Here is a 22,159-nt window from a genome sequence, read left to right as displayed (position 1 = left end):
TTTTTAAGTTTATTTCTTTTTGAGAGAGAGAGAGAGCACAAGCAGGGGAGGGACACAGAGAGAGGATGACACAGAATCTGAAGCAGGCTTCAGGCTCTGAGCTGTCAGCACAGAACCTGATGCGGGACTCCAGCTTACGAACCACGAGATCATCACTTGAGCCAAAGTTGGACACTTAACCAACTGAGCCAGTCATGCACCCCAACAGTGGCTAACATTTTTATGGTGCTTACTATATGCCAGGTTCTGTTTTAAGTGCTTTCCATGAATTACTTCATTTAATCTTCACAATAACCCTATATAACAGCCCTTGTTTTACAAATGAAGAGAGACTGATGAATTTTCCAAGGTCACAGAGTAAATCAGTGGGAACTCAAGTAATCTGATTGTAGAGCTTACACTTTTATTTGAGTATAGACATCTCTATCACAAGAGAATGTGTATGTGTATATCAGAATACCAATTCAGTCATGTAAAATGAGGATAAGATGTTTTCACCAGGGAGGGTATTCTCTCCATATAGGCTGCTATATGGAAAACCAAATTATCAAAAGTTGCTTAATGAACAGGAGTATGGGATTAGAATGAAGGAGTTGATTGTAAATGACTGGAATTTTAAATGGCATCAGGCTGTAATAAAGTTCATAATGTATCTGCCAAGCAGTTACTTGCATCTATCAGCTTTACAGGATATCCTCTTTCCTGAGCAGTGCTTACATGGGCACTGGCCACATTTGTCTCTTCACCTTTCCTTTTTCAACATTTCTATTGTTAAACAGCCCTCCTTTCTGATAGGTACATTTCTTCTCGTTGCATGTTAATGTCTTACATTTAGTCATCTTTTACTTGGTCCTGTGTGTCTGACTTCTTCATCTCTGTTTTGGTTCATCTTCTTTTCATTTTATGGTTGAACTTTCTGAGGTCATTCCTATTTATTGTATCTTTTTTGAAGTGTTTGGTTCCTGGGAGATACTACTTGACTGCTGATGCCATGTACCAACCCAGATAGTAGTTACTGGATGACCTTAGCAAAAGCAGTTTTAGCAGATTATTACTACTCTTGGCAAAGAGCAACGTTTCTCTATTGTAAAATGATTTTGTATTTGTTTTCTTTTGCTTTACTTTTTTAATGTGAGTTCATGACTTAACATTACTAATTTGAATGAACTTTTTAAAAAGTATTTATTTTTGAGACAGAGAGCAAGTGAGTGTGAGCTGGAGAGGGGCAGAGAGAGAGAGAGAGAGAGAGAGAGAGAGAGAGAGAGATGGGGATCCAAGCAGGCTCTGCACTGTCAGCACAGAGCCTGACACGGGGTTTGAACTCACGAATTGTGAGATCATGACCTGAGCTGAAGTCCAACACTCAACCAGCTGAGCCACCCAGGAGCCCCCAAATGAACTTTTTTATTACTTCAACTTTCATAAATCATACCCACATTTTTGAATGGCAAGTAACCAAAGCAAGTCCCAAGAAGTGTTTAAAGGGAATCCTAAGTTAATTATCATTAAAAGGATAAAACCATGTAAAAATCAACAACAATCTATTTATAAAAGTGATAGAAAAGGGGCACCTTGGTGGTTCAGTTGACTGAGCATCTGACTTTGGCTCAGGTCATTATCTCACATTGCAGTCCGTGGGTTCGAGCCCTGCATCAGTTTCTGTGCTGATGGTTCAAAGCCTGGAACTTGCTTTGGATTGTGTGTCTCCCTCTTTCTCTGCCCCTACCCCATTCACGCTCTGTCTGTCTCTCTCTCTCAAAAATGAATAAACATTAAAAAAAAATGGTAGAAAAAAAGAACCTAGATTTAGAACTCACGATACTTAATATTTTACATATATTGCTATTTCTAATCCACATGCTTTAATTCCTTTGATCCACATAGAAAGGACAGATATTATTATCTTCATTTTATTGTTTAGGAAACAGGTTAAGAGGGCAAATAACTTGTCCAAGGTGATGAAGCAGCTGAGCGAGAACCAGTCTGTGTCTTGCTGCATTTGGTTTCGAACTCTCTGCCTTGCTGCCTCTTAATGGTGGTAAATCTTACTGCATTTACTGATGCTGGATTGGGATATTGGATCCTTAAAAGGGCTTGGGTTTTGTTTTTTTCTTCTTTTAGATATTACTTGATCACGGCAATTTGAGCCTACTTTACTATAAATTCATTTTCTATGACAAAGAGTTTTTCTAAATCCTAAAACATTAAGAATGGAATGTATAAAGAAGGTTAATTTTCTCACATATTTTTAAAAGAGTATGAAATCAGTTCAATCTTAGTAACTGTGCACATTTTTAGCTGTAGTAAACAAGAATTCTTCTATTGTATATGCATTTTAACCTTTTAAGACAATTTATTGAAAATGCATTGAGGGGTGCCAGGGTGGTTCAGTTGGTTAAGCATATGACTCTTGATCTATGCTCAGGCCATGATCTCACCACAGTTCATGAGATGGAGCCCCAAGTCGGGCTCTGTACTGACAGTCCGGAGCCCGCTTTGGGATTCTCTGTCTTCCCCTCTCTCTCTGCCCCTCCCCCACTCACATGCACACTCTTGTCTCTCTCTCTCTCAAAATAAATAAAACTTAAAAGAAAAAAAGAAAATGCATAGAGATCAGAAGAGCCAATACCTCTTTTGCTTGAATTTTCTTTGATGACTGACAGTTGACAATAAAATGTTAGATCACTGGGTCTTGTGTCTGAGCTTTGAATTTTTCATGAAGTCTATTCTTTGGCCCATAAAGGAGCTTGTGGGTTGGTTTATTTTCTATATCCTTGGGATACATAGGAGCCTACTTAAAAAATATGTTTTATGTAAGCAAATGAAAATAGAAGTGAATAATGCATTTATGTAAGAAATACCTACATAGTTTGGCTGTATATACATATTGTAGCAAATATATATATATTTTTGGAATACCAGATATCCAAGTATGAAAACCAATGTTTGACCAAAGCTCAGACTAAAGTTAATATCCCCACCATAGATTAAATTTCTGGAATATGTAAATAATTCTGAAATATTATCCCTCAAATTGTTATTAGAAATTTTAGTGGTCTAATTGTTGTTTTTTCTCCCTTAAGTTTAGTTATTTACTTTGAGAGCGCAAGTGAGCTGGGGAGGGCAGAGAGAGAGAATCCCAATCAGGCTTCACACTGCCAGCCCTCAGCCTGACTTGAACTCATGAACCGTGGTGAGATCATGACATGAGCCCAGATCAAGAGTCTGATGATTAACCAACTAAGCCACCCAGGGACTTCTGTTATACTCTTCTTAAAATCAATAGCTAACTTACCCTATCAATAATATTACTCAGGTTTTCTACTTGGCTATTTGAAAATTGTTAGTTTCTTTTGTACATAAAATGGTTTTCATAATCATTAATTACACATTTTTCTCTTACATTAATGTACATTTGTACTTCATCTTATTGATAAAATTTCAATATATAACACACACAAGAAGATTCTTGTTTTAAGCTCTACCTGTAATACCTTCTAAACCTGGAAAATGAAAATTCAGATACAATAGTAAATCCAGATGACATGGCATATATATGACCTTGTTGCACTGATTAGATATAATAGTAACTAACTTAAGGATCATGTAATTTCCAGTCATGTCATATCCAGGGATCCAGAAATGGCTTGAAGCAGGCCAAGGCAGAATGGAGAAACATGCTTTAGCTGGATACCTAGGCCAAAGACTAATTTTGGCATATCTTAAAAAAAAAAAAATCTACCACCCTCCCCAAAACCTGGAGCCTCATATAGGTAATCTCATATCAGTTAATTTGGCATATTTAAGATTTACAGACCGAGTGGGTTTTTTTGGATATTACTGGGTTGTAGGCAGTTTTACCCAGTTCACTACAGATTCATGCAACAAGATGTTTTCAACTTTTGTTCTGATGACATGACACGTAGATTATTTTCTAGCTTTCAAATTCTAAGAGTGTTGTATTTGCTGAGATTTGTTTCTGTTGAGTTTCTAGCTTCTCCAGTCTATATTGGAGAGCCTAAGTCAGAAGGATAAATTGAAAGGGAATGAGACTAAATTAATTTTAGCTTAGTGAGATACCTGAGATAGTAGATGAAATTTTAAAAAGAATAATTTTGGGGGCACCTGGATGGCTCAGTCAGTTGAGCGTCTGACTTTGGCTCAGGTCATGATATCACGACCTGTGAGTTCGAGCCCCACATGGGGCTCTGTGCTGACAGCTCAGAGCCTGGATCCTGCTTCGGATTCTGTGTCCCTCTCTCACTCTGCCCCTTTCTCGCTCATGCTCTGTCTCTCTCAAGAATAAATAAAACATTTAAAAAAAAAGAATAATTTTTAAAATGTAGTCTCAAAAAAACTTATGACAAGTTAACACAGTTTTGTTTTATTCCCATAATAGTTTGTCTTCCTTATGGCATAAAGTATGTTTGAGGAGTAATGTGGTTATCCTTCATGGTGTCAAACATACAAGCTCAAGGATATTTTTTAAAATTCTTCATTTCATAGGTTAATATACAATAATACCTCTTTTATCTGGCATTGGATAGAGGCAGGGAATTTAGCATCAACAGATACTTGATTATCAGAAACTAATTTTATTAAAAATATTTTCAAAGGAACTCTTATATGGCATGCCTTCTTGTCATACTAACTAGACAGTTACTGATTTATCCTTTTCTTAGTTACTTTGGATCATCATGAACATCTAATGTCACCATAATCACTATGAACCTTAGGTATTATACTCCATTTTGTATTTCCTTGTTGTGTTCAGGAGACTTTGGAAATATGGGAGGCTTTTATACAGACTGTACCCAAGTGTTGCTTAATGATAGGATAATGGAGAAATACCCTAAGGAACAGACTTCAAATTTGGTCTACCACAGCTTCTTTTCTGCTTTTACTTGTTTGAGATAATTTTTCATTGTTATTTTCTGAAGAAAAATAAAGGAAATTTCCCCCTTGGAATCCATGCTTCTTGGGTTTATATCCTTTCCCAATTTCTATGAAAGTGCCTGTCATCTACCATACCCATTCTATTATTTCATCGCTTCTCGGCCATCGCATATATTTCATCGCTTCTCGGCCTTTTGGCTAAGATCAAGTGTAGTATCTGTTCTTATCAGTTTAAAAGACATATATTTCAGGTAAATCAAAAGAGGAAAGGAAACTTCAGTTGAGGGCTACTCATCTCAATCCTTAAACAACTTTGTGATGGTAAATTAATTGATCCTATTTGCAGATGAGGAAACTGAATATTAGGGGGTAAAATAATTTGTTCAAGTTAGTATATAGGTTGTATATGACTGGGAGGCAGAATTTGAACCCATATCTTGCTGACTCTAAAGCTTTTGTTCTTCTACCTTACTACAGTACCTTTTTAAGTAACCAGTTTTCACGTGTCACAAGTTTAGTTATTCTTGTTTAGCACTCCTGCTTTAATTTCCAGGTTCAGATGATCTCTCTTTGCCAGAATCCTGGGTCCTCATTAAATAAGGTGGTTTTGTTTGTTTGTTTGATTGATTGATTGATTGATTTGGGTGTGGGTCCTCTTTAATGTTAGGTGAAAATTGCTATTCTGGCAGCCAACCATCTCATTAGTATTCTACTCTATTTTCTGGATGTTGGTGCTTAGCCCCTTTTCGTTTTCATTGAACAGCAAACCCTAGTGATAACATAGCAATTTCCATTACTTCCAGCATTCCTTTCTTTTCTTTCCATCTTCTGACTTTGACATGGAGGCTTTCACCTTAAGTAAGCTATTGCCTAAACTACGCCATTTTTCTTTTCCAAGTCCCATAAGTGATCTTTAATCAAATTTAACAGTACTTTTCATCAGAAACCCTGGAGACCAGAAAGCAGTGGGATAATACATGTTTTTTTAAATTCTTACTGAGGTACAGTTGACAATAAAATATAATACTAGTTTCTGGTGTACAACATAGGGATTTAACAATTCTGTACATTACTCTGTGCTCCTCACAATAAGTGTCACCATCTGTCACCGTAGAATGTTATTACACAACATTATTGACTATGTTCCCTATGCTGTACTTTTCATCTCTGTAACTTATTTTTTTTAATTTTGTTAACATTTTAATTTATTTTTGAGAGAGAGAGACAGAGCATGAGCGGGAGAGGGGCAGAGAGAGAGGGAGACACAGAATCAGAAGTAGGCTCCCGGCTCTGAGGTGTCAGCACAGAGCCCTATGTGGGGCTCAAACTCACAAACCACGAGATTGTGACCTGAGCCGAAGTTGGACGCTTAACTGACTGAGCCACCCAGGTGCCCCCGTGACTTATTTATTTTATAACTGGAAGTTTATACCTTTTAGTCCCCTTCATCTATTTTGCTCATTCCCCTACCCGCCTCTACTCTAGCACCCACCAGTTCTCTGTATTTATGAATCTGTTTCTGTTTTTTGTTTGCTTGTATGTTTGTTTAATTTTTTAGATTCCACATGTAAGTGAAACCCTATGGTATTTGTCTTTGACTTATTTCATTTAGCATAATATTCTCTGTGTCTGTCTGTACCTGTTGTCCCAAATGTCAAGATCTCATTCTCTTTTTATGGCTAATATTCCACGTCTTCTTTATCCATTCATCTACTGATGGACACTTAGGTTGCTTCCATATTTTGTGTATTTAAATAATGCCGCAATAAACATAGGGGTGTTTATATCTTTTCAAGTTAGTGTTTTTGTTTTCTTTGAATAAATACCCAGTAGTGGAATTACGGGACCATCCTCCATACTGTTTTCCACAGTGGATGCACCAATTTACATTCCAGCTAAACTACACCAGTACTTTATCAGCTTGTCTGGGACCCTGAAATGAACAGGGAACCCCATTTTCCAGCTCTGCATGATTTGATTCTTTTTACTTCTTTTTAAAATATATATATAATACAAAATTTGGACTAATTTTCTTTGAGTCCCTGAGAAAAATACTGTTTAATAAAAAGAAAACCCTATAGCACCTTATAACTCCAAGTCCCATATTATCAGTTGAACTGATCTAGCCTGGTGGCTGCCATTTCCTTAACAAACATTAAAATAATTTCTGTGGAACTGAAGTAGTTATTATTTACTTTTGAATGTCAGAAATGCAACTTTTAGACCTTAACAGTTTCTCTGTATCGTCTCTTAAAATACCACTTAAACGCATGTTGAAGTTTCTTTTCCTCAACATTTTATTGTGAAAAGTTTCAAACATGCAAAGATGTTGAAGTTTGTAGTAAACACCCTCATAGCTTACCTACTAGTTGGTGAGCTTCTTAAATAATCTTCTTTACATTAGCTGATATTAAGTGGTTTGGCTATTTGCAGTTTTCTCCTGTGACCAAATGTGTGAAGCTATTAGAGCAATATGGTTAAGAACTATGGGTCTGGCAATCAGACTGTCTTGAATTTGGGCTCTAGCTCTGTCATTTACTAGCAGAATCAGTTAAGGTCTTTGTCCCTTCTCTTCACCTGTTTATTGGGGATAATATATTTCAGAGTTAACATGAAAATGAAGCAAATGGATCAAAAATGTCTGCAGCATAGTAATTATTCAGTAATTGTTAACTATCATACTAGTTTTTTTGTTTTTTTTTTTTTTTTTTTTTTTTTTTTTACTAACCTGATTCAAGATGTTATTTTACTTCACAATTACTTGGTCATACACACATTTGCTGGAATTGAAGATAGTCTTAAGTAGTGAAAGAATTAGATAATAAAAAGGGTAGACTAAAAATTGCTGGAAAAAAATTTTTTTAATGTTTATTTATTTTGAGAGAGAGTGTGTGGGTAAATGTGAACAGGGGAGGGGAGGAGCAGAGAGGGAAAGAGAGAGAATCCAAGCAGGCTCCACGCTCAGCACGGAGCCCTATGCAGGGCTCAATCCCAGGACCATGAGATCCCAACCTAAGCTGGCATCAAGAGTTGGATGCTTAACTGACTGAGCCACCTAGACGCCCCCTGAAAACTATTTTTAAATTATTTGTTAAAGTCACATATCCATAATCCTCTGATGGCCCCCAGTTTTTTAAAGGTTCTGTTCCAGGCAGTATTTTGGACTTTAAGGGAAAAATAACAAAGTTAACTTACCCTTTTTCTTAGAAGAGGAAAAGCTAAAATGGAATTATTTGCATTTTCTGTTTATTAATATCTAGATTTGAGAGATTGCAGGACTACTGAGACAAGCTGGCACTACAGTGAATGGTGAATGTTAATGCTTTCTTTAAAGAATAGCCATTAGTTTTATTTATGTTCTCTATTGTTTTCTGTATTTTTTTATTTCTGTCCTTAATATTTATTATTTTCATTCTTCTTTTGGGTTTGCCCATTTCTGAATTCTTGAGTTGAATATATAGTTCATTTGTTTTTAACCTTTTCATTTCCTGAAAACTGTGTTTATTTTATTTTTTTATTTTTTTAATGTTTATTTATTAGAGAGAGAGAGAGAGAGAGAGACAGACAGACAGACAGAGCATGAGCAGGGGAGGGGCAGAGAGGGGGGTAGACACAGAATCTGAAGCAGGCTCCAGGCTCCGAGCTGTCAGCTGTCAGCACAGAGCCCGATGCGGGGGCTCAAACTCAAACTGTGAGATCATGACCTGAGCCGAAGTTGGTCACTCAACCAACTGAGCCACCCAGGTGCTCCTGAAAAATGTGTTTAAATAAAAGCATAGATCTTCTAAGGACTCCTTTTCTTCGTTCAGGTCTTTTAATTAACAACTTAATGGTATACTCTGCACCAAATTTATATTGGGAGGTTTATCAGGAAGTTACATTGCTTGAATTCACATGTTTCATTAATATGTTACTGATAAATTCATTACCTGAGTCAGATCATTATAATGCCTGCTTTGAAAATTTTGAGGCTGAAATGATGGGGATTATGTCTTCCTGTGATATAGAAGATTAACACATTATTCATTCACCTCCTTACTACTTTTAAGGAAAATCTTGACCCCATTCAAAGGAATGACCTCAGGAATAATGAGGTGACATTTAAATATACAAATTATGGGAATGTTTGTAATATTAATGGAGGATTGCCTGAAGGATAATGGTTTATTAATTTCTCAGTATTACTGATTTTCAGCTCATTTTTTCTGCCTCAGAACTGTTAGAGAATAAACATCCCCATCTGTGGTAAAATGTATGTATTTGGGTGGAGAGTGTCAAGTTATCTGATTCTCCAAATATATTCCATTCTTCTTTTGGATTCTTGCTTGATTTTTGCAGTGGCATCCTGCTTTCCTGCAACTGTTTTATTTCCCCTTTAGATCTGTTTTTTACTCCCAAAGCTATCTTTCAGAATGAAGATCTAATTATATCACCTTCTTTCCTGGAAACACTTGAGTGCTTTCTCATTTATATTAGAATAAACTCCAAATATGGTCAAAGCTGTGCATGATCTAGAAGCAACCAGCCTAATTTTGAACCAACTTTCCCTTTTTCTTTATTATCCAGTGACATTGGCATTGTCTCAGTTTCTGTCTCAGTTCTACACAGAAATTTTGCTGTGTCTGTCTACCAGAGGTCCTTCCCCAGCCCTTTATCTCTTAGGCTAACTCATCACCTCCATTCATTCATGACTTCCTCAGGGAAAGCCTTTCAGACTTCCCTGACAGATGACTTTCTCCTATTCTGTGCTCTCATAGCACTATTTACCTCCTCCATTTACTTGTATGGTTGTTATTTTATATATATTTGTGATTCTTTCATTGATGTCTATCTCCCCCATCACTAGATTAAATACTTCTTGAGAGAAGAAACCATGTCTCTTTCTGGTTTATCATTGTATCCCCACTGAGAAGGTGGTGAATAAATACATGTTAAATGAACAAATGCCCCCCCCCCTTCTGTTGGGAGGACTAAAAATTCTTATATACATAAAGTTTTTGAGAATCCCTGCTCTAGATGTTGTGAATTTCATCCTTGGATTAAATCAGAATCTCAGAGGGGTGGGTACTTGGCTGGCTCAGTCAGTAGAGCAAGCGACTCTTGGGTTGTGAGTTCAAGCCCCATGTTGGCTACAGAGATTACTTAAAAAATAAAATAAAATATTTTAAAAAATAGGAACATCAGACAATTGCATACTTGAACAATATTACTTTGTTTCCTCATATAATTGCTTTTTTGCAATTGGATTTTGACTGCAAACCCTTGGTTCAAATTGGGGCATGCTGTAGGTGATAAACTATTGCACTGAAGATAGTGTCCATTGTGTGAAGTACTGACCATTGTACCAGCTAATAATGTCTTTATGAGCACTCAGGGGAGAAATTTTTCTGGTTTCACTCCTAGAAAAAAAGATGCCTCTCGAGCAACTGGTCTGTATTTGTCTTAGAAGCACTGTTGTCTTGGGGCACCTGGGTGGCTTATTCGGTTAAGCTCAGCTCACGTCATGATGTCAAAGGTTCGTGAGTTTGAGCCCTGGATTGGGCTCTCTGCTGTCAGCCGCAGAGCCCGCTTCAGATCCTCTGCCTCCCTCTCTCTCTGCCCCTCCCCTGCTCTCTCTGTCTCTCAAAAGTAAAAAAATAAAACACTTAAAAAATTTTTAAAAAAGAAGCACCATTTTCTTGTACCTAATCCTTGTTTCCTGAAGGTCAGAGCCAAATTTGCAGCTCACATCTAAAAATGAGTCAGATTTCTGGCATACCCCTGTGTAAACTAATCTTAGTCTTAGCTTCATCTTAATCTTTGGAATTGTAACATATTTTATATTTTGATCAATAAAAGTTTCTATAAATAGCTTTCAAGGAATAATACAATTCACCTGAGGTTTTTTTTTTTTTTTAAGCTATGAATCTGCTTGCTGGGTGAGAAATGAGTTCACCCTGTCTCTCCATGCTGAAAGTGAAAAAGAGGGGAAAAGTAAAAAAGTTTATTATGTATTAGGAGGAATTCTAGGTTTTATGTTCTTTTTTTTTTTTTTTAATTTTTTTCAACGTTTTTTATTTATTTTTGGGACAGAGAGAGACAGAGCATGAACAGGGGAGGGGCAGAGAGAGAGGGAGACACAGAATCGGAAACAGGCTCCAGGCTCCGAGCCATCAGCCCAGAGCGGGACGCGGGGCTCGAACTCACGGACCGTGAGATCGTGACCTGGCCGAAGTCGGACGCTTAACCGACTGCGCCACCCAGGCGCCCCTAGGTTTTATGTTCTGATTGGGTCATTTAGGAACTAGAAATTCTTCCTTTTGATTTTGTTCTGCTGTCACAAAAGTACAGAGATTTCTTTATAAAGAGGTATGAGGTGGGATATGAGAGTATCTGTTAGGCTCAGAGATACAGAGTCAGCACTTTTGTATGCACCTGCTAGGAATTTGGTAGAGTTTTATTTTAGCAGTACTGCCTTAGTCCTATCGGTATAGAACAGTATGCTACATATTCACTGCTGTATGTGTTAATGATTTTTGGAGGAATTGTGATCAAAGGCCTTGGTATTTAGCCTGACTGAATATCAGAGTCCTTTTGTTTTCCTTCTGTTGCAAAATGAATTTTTGTACCATCTGATGAAATAACAGCTGTGCAGAAGCATGTATGACTCTGGAGACCAAGCATTGGAATTAGAAGACTGTCAGACAAGTAAGAATAGCCATGACTATTATAAGAAGAGACTGGAAGTTACTTTAGAGTGACCAGATATTCTCTCACTTTGATTAGGAGATCAGATCTTAAAATTCAGACTTCTGAGTCTACTTTTGATAATCAAGTTGTCTTATCTTTTATTTGAATATACATAGGTCAACTTTCCCTGTGATACTACTCCATGGGCAGCAGGAAACATTAGCAGTAATTCATATTTTTTTCTTGGCTTACCAGCAAGAAATTTAGGACTATGCTGTTATCCACACCACTTAGATCAATGACTTTAGTTTGTTGTAATTCTTGGGCTTTGCAGTATTATTTATCTTTATAGTCAATGTTAGTCACAAATTTTTGATAACATTTTCAAGTTACGTGACCTCTGTAGTTGAAAATAGAGCCCCAATGATTCTAGCATAAAGGGAGTGTCTGGTTTTTTTTTTCCTCCAGATAAATCATTGTTCCTTCAGACACTCCCACAGAAGCATAGTGTTTTGAAGGAGATGGGAAGGAAATATCTGAAATCGTCTAATTATTATATTTTTATATACAGTTGTTATCTGTATATATAAGTTAGATTTTGATGAGGCAAATATGAATAAGGATGATGTTGTTGATTCAGAAAATAAAGATTAAAAGGGTCACATATGTACAACCATAAGAGGAATTGCTCAAAAGTGAGTAAGAAAGGGATTCTTAGTTGTCTCTGGGATAGAGATAACTTACATAGAGTTAAGCAGAATTTGGAAGGATTGTCATAAGACTATGCAGGATCTTAGGCTAATTAGAATTTAAAATTTTGCCCATAAATTTGTGCAAAATCTCATTCTTGAAGGAATTTGTATTTGAGTTGAGGCTTTGACAAATTCTAAGGTTGGCTCAAGTAATGAAACTTGCCATGGCTATAGACAGTCAAAAAGGGATAAGCTGAGTTTCTGCAAACCAAATACATTCCAGAGGCTGTAAGAACCTGTTAGATAGAGGATAAAGATAAAAACACTTTAAATGTTGTAGATATCCATCAGATTTTACCACGGTAGTTTGTAAAGAGAAACTTTTTTTCTGAAACAAATAAGATGAGTCATCTAGGATATAAATGTTCAAGGTCCAGTTTGGGGATAAACATAAAATCGTAAAAACTCAGGTGAGGTAACTCTTCCATGGCCCTGGTATGACCAGACAGTATTTCCCTTGAGAAGAAATACCTAGTTTGGGAAGTATAAGGTAGGGAGTTAGGTCAAGGCTTTGTCAAGAGGATCATATGTAAGCTATATAGTTGAGGGAAAAGATCAGAGTAGGCATGGGCAAGCCTATAGCCAAGCAAGTTTTCTGTTAAGCACGCTGACAAATTCAGCCAGTAAAATTCAGTTTATTACTTACATAGACAACAGATCACCATGGTGTCAGCTTCTCTTGTCCATTGTCTCACTGGGTAACACTGAAACCAGATAATCACAGGCAACATGAGTGGTAGGATACCCTGTGTCTGAGGAACGGTGGCCAGGCAGAAGAGTTTAGGGCAGTGGGTGAGAGAGCTTTGTAGCAGCACCTGCCACGACTGCATATATTTCCATAGTCTGGAGTATCATGAGGCATTCTGCCAGAGCTTAGGTCAGCCTGTGGTTAAGCCTGCCTATGTGGAGACATGTAAGGTCGCCAGGGTATGAGTACAGAGCAGTTCTTCTCCATTATCCTTGGTGAAAGAGAAGTGACCAGGTGAATTAGAACAAAAGCACGAAAAGAAGTATTACAAGCAATAGTTTCAAGTAGGTTGGAAATTTATGTTCTATTGGTTTTGGGATAAGCAGCCTACTTCTATAAAGTCATCTGCTTCTGGAATGTAAAGACATCCTGGACATCCTGACAGTCACTTGGTACCTTCTGAGAAATACCTTTTTTCTGGTGATAATATCAGCTTATCTCAGGAAGCTTGTATTTATGAGTAATATCTTTTAATATCATCCATCAGGAGTACGTGTATAGTCTTTTATTGAGGCTTTTGTGTTTCTTCCAGAAGACTCAGTTTCTGATCTGTAGCTTGTAACAGGAGCCTTTAGGCAAGCATAAAGAAAAAGCAGAAACTACCTGTGGAGGTAAGACTGGTTCAGATTAAGTTGTTTTAATAGCAACAATATCAGAAAGGAGAAAAGTAGAATCCTTTATGAAGCAAATCGATTTATAAGGATTTAGTGAATAATTTACCTCAGAATAAGAACATATCATTGGCATTGACCAATTTCAGGGTTTTAAATTTATACCAGTGTATTATGATTTTCTCTAGTTGTCTGCAATCTAGGTAGTTAAATCTAGAGATAAAATATTTTAAAACTTGTTTTTAAAATAATAGCTTTATTGAGATAAAATTCACCTTTTTAAGGTATATGATTCACTGGTTTTTAGGATATTCAGAGTTGTGCAGTCATATGACTATCTAATTTTAGAACTTAAAAAAAAAAAATTCTGGAACATTTTCATCACTCCGAAAAGAAAAACCCCATGACCGCTGACAATCACTCCTCATTCCTTCCTCCAAACTACCTGGCAGTCCCTAATCTACTTTCTGTCTCTATGGATTTGCCTAAGAGATAAATTCGTTTAAAAATAATTTTGTTTGTTAACTGAACAATTATTTACATATCCATAAACATGAATATGTCTCTTCCTAAAAAGGTCATAACCACTCTATTATTTTACATTAATAAAAAGTCATCCATTATAGAATTGACCTAGGTAGGAGTTTCTCTTTTTGACTTATTAATTTTTGAAAAGTATCTTGGGTTTAGTAAATAAAACAGCTTTCATAATGTCATTGAGCTAATTCAAGATCTAGAGAATGCCAAGCACTCTTAACTATATCTACTATCTCTTCCATTTTTGATTCACAGAACTAGATTAGTATCTGATACATTAGTAAGTGCTCAATCAAGAAAGCTTTGTTTTGTTTTGGTGACAGAACTGGAATTAGAATCCGGCTGTCTTCCCATGAAGTTACCTCTTCCCATTACACCACACATGCTTTCCGTTGTGTCCAAAGCTTATTTTTGTAAAACATTTGTAAACAGTTCATAGATATGGGGATCAGTGTTCTTTATGTCCTTTTTCTATCCTATTTTTTGGAAGCATACAGGAATTCACAAGTTTAAATTTGTTATTGTGTGAATGCTGGCTAAGGAGAAGAAAGAAAAGTAAAATACCTTTCAGTGTTTTTTGTCTAATGATAGATATAAATGCCCCATATTTCACAGTTAAAGAATTTATGTAAAGTAGATCATAAATTCATATGCAGCATTTTTAGCTTGAATACTGAGGTACTTAAATAGCTCTAGTCAAAATGTTAAGCATGAATTAGTGATTTTAAGATATAAAATGATTTATGCTTTAAGGAGCTCAATTTGGAGGAGAAGAATGGTAAAAGAAAGGATGAATGCCCATAGATTTTCTTGGTGCTGTTCAAATTTGATTATGGTATAAATATAGGCAGTATTCAATTTTTAAATGTACAACTTGATGACTTTTACACATTGATCACCACACAGATCAATATACCGAATATTTCAACACCCCAGAAGGTTCTTTAGTACCCCCTTTTTTTTTTGGTAGTTACAACCCTCCAAGAGGTAATCATAATTTTGGCTTCTGTCACCATAGGTTAGTTTTGCCTTTTCTTGAAATATGTATATAAATGGAATCAAACAGTACTGTCTTGTATCTGGCTTCTTTTACTCATAATTGTGTCTATAAGATTCATCCATATTGTGTATAGCAGTGGTGAATTTGTTTTGCTTTGTAGTATTACATTATATAAATAAAGCACAGTGTATTTATCCATTTACTGTTGTTTTTTTTTTTTTTTACAATTTTTTGACAGTTTTTTACAATTGTGATTAAAGCTACTAAGAATAGAACATTCTGTGCTTGGGGCGCCTGGGTGGCGCAGTCGGTTAAGCGTCCGACTTCAGCCAGGTCACGATCTCGCGGTCCGTGAGTTCGAGCCCCGCGTCAGGCTCTGGGCTGATGGCTCGGAGCCTGGAGCCTGTTTCCGATTCTGTGTCTCCCTCTCTCTCTGCCCCTCCCCCGTTCATGCTCTGTCTCTCTCTGTCCCAAAAATAAATTAAAAAGGTTGAAAAAAAATTAAAAAAAAAAAAAAAAAAAAAAAAAAAAAAAAGAACATTCTGTGCTTATCTTTTCGTCAATATATGCACTCATTTTTCTTGGGCCTTAAGGTTTTATAGTGTTATAAAAGTTTAGAACTTTTTTTGTTCAAATAGAATGCCAAGCCTGCCTTACAAGAAAATTTCAAGTCTGCCTAAATGGATATATACCTTTTTGATTTTATAATAGAAACTGGGGAAAAATAACATTGACTTCACAACCAATTTTGAGTGGTATCATGTGCCTGTTCTGTAATGCAAGGGTTATGGATATTATAACATTCATTCCTTCAGTGAACAGCAGGGAACCATGCTATGTGTTAGAGATACAGCTATGAAAGACACGGTCATAGTTTACTTTCCCCAACCAATATGTTCAGGTCATTTGAATATAATGTATAGAGCACAGAGATAAAGAAATGAGAATTATTAGGGGAGTACTTAGGGTGAAACATCTCACCTAAATCTGGGTAGTCAGTGGAAGCATCTCAGAGAAAATGACATCTGAACTGGGTCCTATAGAATGAACTGGACTTAGCCAGGTGTAGGGGCGGGAGTTGGCGTTGAGAACAGCAGTGCAATGAGAGCTTTTAAGACAATGTTTAAAGCTTAGAGAGACAAGAAATTGAAAGTAGTTGGGTAAGCAGGGACTCAATTATAAAGGGGTTTTTGGCAATATCAGGTTTTGACATCATTCTTAGGTCAGAAGGGAATCATTGGTACTGTCTTTTTTTATTATGGAAAACTTCAAACACAAAGTTTTTGAGTACAAAGAGAATAGTAAAACGAATCCTACACATCCCACAATTTGAGCAATTACCAACTCATGACGAATCTTGTTGATACCACTTTTCCCCTCCCCCAGTGAATAGTTCTAAAGCACATTTGAGACATCATATCATCATTGAAGATTTTGAGCAGGATAGTACATGGTCAGTTTTGCATTTTAGAAATCACATATCCCTAGTAACTTCAAAGTATATTTACAATGCGTACACCATAGTTAGTTGCTTCTCATTTGCTTCCGTTATACAGACATTTGTCTTTCTGCACCACCATGTACTATTTATAGCAGTTTGCATTTTTTCAAACTGTATGGAAGCATGATTAAATGCTAAACTTATTTTTTTAAGTTTATTTGAGAGAGAAAGAGCTTGCGCATACTCATGGAGAAGGGGCAGAGAAAGAGGGAGAGAGGGAATTCCAAGCAGGCTCCACTCTTGTCAACAAGGAGCCAGACATGGGGCTCAGTCCCATGAACCATGAGATCACAACCTGAGTTGAAATCAAGAATCAAGACGCTCAACTGACTGAGTCACCCAGGCACCCCTAAACTTATTTTATATATTTATCTTCTTATGAGGATCATTGTTTAATTTGCCTTTAAAGATACTGAATATTTTTGGCTTGTTTAACTATAAAAATGTCATAAACAATATAAAAGTTTGTTTTAGTTCAGTTTCCATGATAGCAAAGATACTAGTATTTGGAAAGTAGAATTCAATTTATGGTTTTACTACAAATATTTTTTTACAGATTCAGATTTAATTTATGATTCTTCTGTGGCTCAGGTTTTGCTATTTATCTACCTATTGAAATCTGTTTCTTATTGAAGTTTACTGTGATGGTGAAAATTAATGTAGATTGCTTTCATTTTAAAACTATTTATAGTTGTTTACACACCACTAAGTTAAAAATTCCTTCCTGTAGTAAGAATGTTTACTTCCGAAAGTATTTTAGTTTAACCTTTGGTTTAGTAAATGGTAACTACTAGCACCGCATTCATGCATTTATTCATTCATTTGGTGAAAGTCAGTGATCTTAATCCAAATCACAGGTTGGCAAATATTTGTTGCTGAAACTGGTTCTTAGATTTTTGGAAGGTTGTTCCAAAAGAAAGGGAGAATTCACAACAGAAACCATATGTGGCCTGCAGGCCTTACAGGAAAAATTTGCCACCCATGGTCTAAATGAATATAACTCAAATTACTGGATGTGCTTATTTTTCTTTTGGAAGTGTTGAAGATTCATTTTCAAATTGACATTTAAAAATAAAAATTTAATTGTCTTCTACAGAGAAGATGGTGAATTAGAAGATGGTGAAATAGATGATGCAGGATTTGAAGAAACACAAGAACAGGAAGCAAAAGAGGATGAGAAGCAGAAAAATGAGAAAGCCTATAGAAAATCAAGGAAAAAACACAAGAAAGAAAGAGAGAAGAAAAAATCCAAAAGGAGAAAACGTGAAAAACATAAGGTTAGTTGAAATCTACTTTTAATTCTTTTAGTAAATTTTTATGAAATATAAAATACTGAAAATTAGAAAGTATAAATCATTGCTTATTTTTTTAATTAAAAAAAATTTTTTTTTGATGTTTATTTTTGAGACAGACAGAGCATGAGTGGGGGAGGGGCAGAGAGAGAGGGAGACACAGAATTTGAAGCAGGCTCCAGGCTCTGAGCTGTCAGCACAGAGCCCAACGTGGGGCTTGAACCCACCGACCATGAGATCATGACCCGAGCCAAAGTCGGACACTTAACCGACTGAGCCACCCAGGTGCCCCAATCATTGCTTATTTTATTATAAAACTTATTGATTAGATACTTTTATTTATGTGAGTAATATATTTTCTAAACACAAAGATTATATGAATTATCTCAAAGATTTAAAAATTAAGGTAACTTTTAATGCAAGTTAAAATAAATCTTTTTAATTGATGATAAAAGGTTAAGAAAGTTTTATTCTCTACAGATCTAAATTAGCAGCATTGGCATTGCCATCCATTTATTTATTTATTCATTCATATGTATTATTGTGTGCTTGCTATGGAAATCTCTGTGCTCTGTGTTAAAGTTACAGTAATGAGTGAAACAGTCTCTAACAGATTACATTAAAAGTGGAAGGAGAGGGGCGCCTGGGTGGCTCAGTCGGTTAAGCGGCCGACTTCGGCTCAGGTCATGATCTCACGGTCCGTGAGTTCGAGCCCCGCGTCGGGCTCTGTGCTGACCGCTCAGAGCCTGGAGCCTGTTTCAGATTCTGTGTCTCCCTCTCTCTCTGACCCTCCCGCATTCATGCTCTGTCTCTCTCTGTCTCAAAAATAAATAAATGTTAAAAAAAAAAAAATTTATAAAAAAAAAGTGGAAGGAGAAGGCAATAAACAAATGAAAATGTGATCAAGAAAAAAGAGTAGGGTGCTGGATAGAAAATAATGTAGTTTGGGATAGGAAAGAAAGGATATCTATGCTGATGAGAACTCAGGGAAAAGTTGGCAGCTGTAGTGGGGTAGCTTTTGAAATTCCCCCCATAAAACAGAGCAATAACGATAGCAAAATCTGGGGCACCTGGGTGGCTCAGTCGGTTAAACATCCAACTCTTGATTTTGGCTCAGGTCATTATCATGGCTTGTGAGATCAAGCCCTGCACTGGGCTCTCTGCTGGTAGTGTGGAGCCTGATTGGGATTCTCTCTGTCTCTCTCTCTGTCTCTCTCTGCCTCTCCCCTGCTCGCAAGTGCGATCTTGCTCTCTCTCTTTCTCTCTCAAAATAAATAAATAAATATTTTAAAAAATGAAAGAAACAAGTTACCCTACAAACCTTAAAAATACAAATGGTTAAGGCCAAACTACAGACAGCAACAAGACCAGTATAGGATCAGCAACTGTGCATACTGAAGCAGAGGGAAGGTAATGCGACCTCTAGAAAACTAATTGCCATCTTATCTCAAATGGAGGGATCCCCCTGCCACTCAACATGAAAAGTCCATAGGCCAAACTGAGAACAGCAGCAGAAAGTGAGAGGGGGCTTTACTAGTTCCAATTCACATGTGAGTGTAAGGTGATCACATGAATTTCAATGATGCTTGAATGGTCTGGGCCTGATGAACTCCTATTACTGATCAACCAAATCCCTCTCTCGGACAGAATCCTATACTGAGAACATAACTGCTCACAGTAGAATCTAAATTAAGAGGACAAGCATATTAGGACCAGGCAAGGAAAGAAATAGATTTTAAAAAATGAGGGAAAGAAGCAAGGGAGGCATATCTCAGGGGATACATAGCCATATTTATTAATACTTCATGCAAACAACAGAACAAATAACCCTAGAGAACAAGATAAAGCCATGATCACATTCCATGTAAGTTACTATTTAAAAAAAAGGGTGAATAATGGAGAGAATATTCTTCCAAAAGAGAAAGAATTCCCACAAAACATATAAAATATTTAACCTAATTTACAAAATGATAAAAAAATTAAGAAAGCAATATAAAGCTATGATCAAACAGCATAAATACAATTTGGAGGACACATCCTTTTGTCATCTAGGCAAAAAAGACCAAGTCCCTTATTAGGAAAAGAAAATCAGATTTAAAAAAATTATTTATTTTAGAGAGAGAAAGCTCAAGCAGTTGAGGGGACAGAGAGAGAGAGAGGGAGAGGGAGAGAGAGAGAGAGAGAGAGAGAGAGAGAGAGAATCTTAAGCAGGCTCCATGCTCAGCGAGGAGCCCGACGTGGGACTTGATACCATGACCCTGGGATCATGACCTGAGCTGAAATCAAGAGTCAGATACTCAACTGACTGAGCCACCCAGGTGCCCCTAAGAAAAATCAGATTTATATAGAAATTTTTGATATCAGTATTTTATGCCAAAAGATGATGGAATGCCATATTTAAATAAGAATTGGTTTCAAGAATTTTATATCCAGCTAAATACTGACCTTCAGATATATAGTCCTCAGAAAAACTATATATGGTAGAACTTAGGAAGTATTGTTATCATGAGCCTTCCTACAGACTCTACTAGAGAACAAGTTTAGATAACCAAAATGACTAGTTGAAAGAGAGGGATCTATATACATGCATATATTTCCTTATAAAATTAAGACTAAATGATGGACGTAAGAGCAGTATATTATGTATCTGTACATTACAACTAGAAAAAAATATCAGGAAAAGCAGAAGAGTATATGGCAAGAAGAATAAGATTACTGATTGCCTTATAGTTATTAACAGACAGTAAAAGGATGTTGCTTCACATTATTATCCTGGGAATAAAAGAGAGAAAGGAGAAGAGGTTACTGCCAAACTTCAGTATTGGTCCTGTTGGTAAAGAAACAGTATGTGCACCTGGGTGGCACAGTTGGTTAAGCATCCAACTCTTGATCTCGGCTTAGGTCATGATCTCACAGTTCCTGAGTTCTGGTCTGATGGCACAAAGTCTGCTTGGGATTCTGTCTGTCCTTCTCTCTACCCCTCCCCTGCGTGTGTGCTCGCTCTCTCTCAATAAAAAAAAAAAAAAAAAAAGAAACAGTATGCAAAGAAGGGACAGGGAGTAAGGTTATTGGAAAAAGGCTGTATGAAAAAAATAATTGAGACAAAAATATAAACTTTTCTAAATACCCCAACAATACAAAATCCAACTCTGTGTACAAGAAAAATATTTTAAAAATGGATAAAGACATGCGAGGCAAATGCAAAGAAAGAGAAGGCAGAAGTCATAATGTTGATATCTGAGATAGTCAAATTTAGGTCAAAAAGAATTGAAAGAAACAAAGAAGAACATTTTATGATGTTAAAGTTTACAACTCATAATGAAATATAAGTTTATTAATATTTTATATCCCCCCAAAAAGCAACTTCTGAAAAGCAGGGACTATGGGAGCTACAAGAAGAAATAGGAATATAGTAATAACAGGAGATACACCAATATGCCTTTCTTAGATCAATCAAGTGGATGAAAAGGTGGTAAGGATGTTAAAGAGAGATTATAAATAAGTTGTAAGCTCTGAATCCTGAGAACACATCATCCTCTTATTATATGGCCACATAGTATGCCTTATAAGCTCCAATTACTTTGATAGAGTGGAAATGTTACAAAAAGCAACATCAAACCACAATACAATAAAACTAGACATTACTAATAAAGTCAAAACAAATGCCTTTTTACTTTATAATTCAAATACCTACTATAAATAGCTTGTGGAATATAGGGAAAACAGATTAAAACTGCAGAATTTCATGAAAATAATGAGAACTCTTGATATGTAAGTACTAGTGGAATATGTCTAAAGCAGTTATCAGGAGAAAATTATAGCATTATAGTATTAAAGGCTAGAAAAGTGGCAAATCAAAACAAAAGAAACAAAAAGAAGGACTTTTGATAAAGTTACAAGCAGAACTTAATGAATTAGAATGAAAAGTCAGTAGTTACGAAAAAAAGATCAACAATATATGTATAAATCTTCGGCCAGACTAATCTAGAAAAAAGGGGGGATTGCCTGGCTGGCTCAGTCGGTGGAGCATGCAACTCTTGATCTCAGAATCTGAGTTTAAGCCTCACATTGTGCATAGAGCCTTCCTAAGAAAAAAGAGAATGAAAAGAAAAAAGGGAAAAGCAAAACTAAAACTCACTCTGTTGAAGCTAAG

The 22,159-nt window shown here is 36.3% G+C and overlaps 1 protein-coding gene and 1 pseudogene across 2 annotated transcripts in view; both read left to right on the top strand.

Annotated features, from left to right (window-relative positions):
- ZC3H6 (zinc finger CCCH-type containing 6) overlaps positions 1-22,159 on the top strand; it is a 69,639-nt gene that overhangs the window by 6,870 nt on the left and 40,610 nt on the right. For both annotated transcript variants that reach the window (XM_042981997.1, XM_042981996.1), the window contains exon 2: positions 17,811-17,991. In XM_042981997.1, coding sequence (XP_042837931.1) covers positions 17,811-17,991 — 181 coding nt within the window. The remainder of the gene's footprint in view (positions 1-17,810; positions 17,992-22,159) is intronic.
- Positions 5,075-5,192, top strand: LOC122237549 (annotated as a pseudogene).

This window comes from Panthera tigris, chromosome A3, assembly GCF_018350195.1.
Source record: "Panthera tigris isolate Pti1 chromosome A3, P.tigris_Pti1_mat1.1, whole genome shotgun sequence".
Classification (NCBI taxonomy): domain Eukaryota; kingdom Metazoa; phylum Chordata; class Mammalia; order Carnivora; family Felidae; genus Panthera; species Panthera tigris.
The sequence above is the reverse complement of the archived record's forward strand: the minus strand, read 5'-3'. Positions and strand labels throughout refer to the sequence as shown.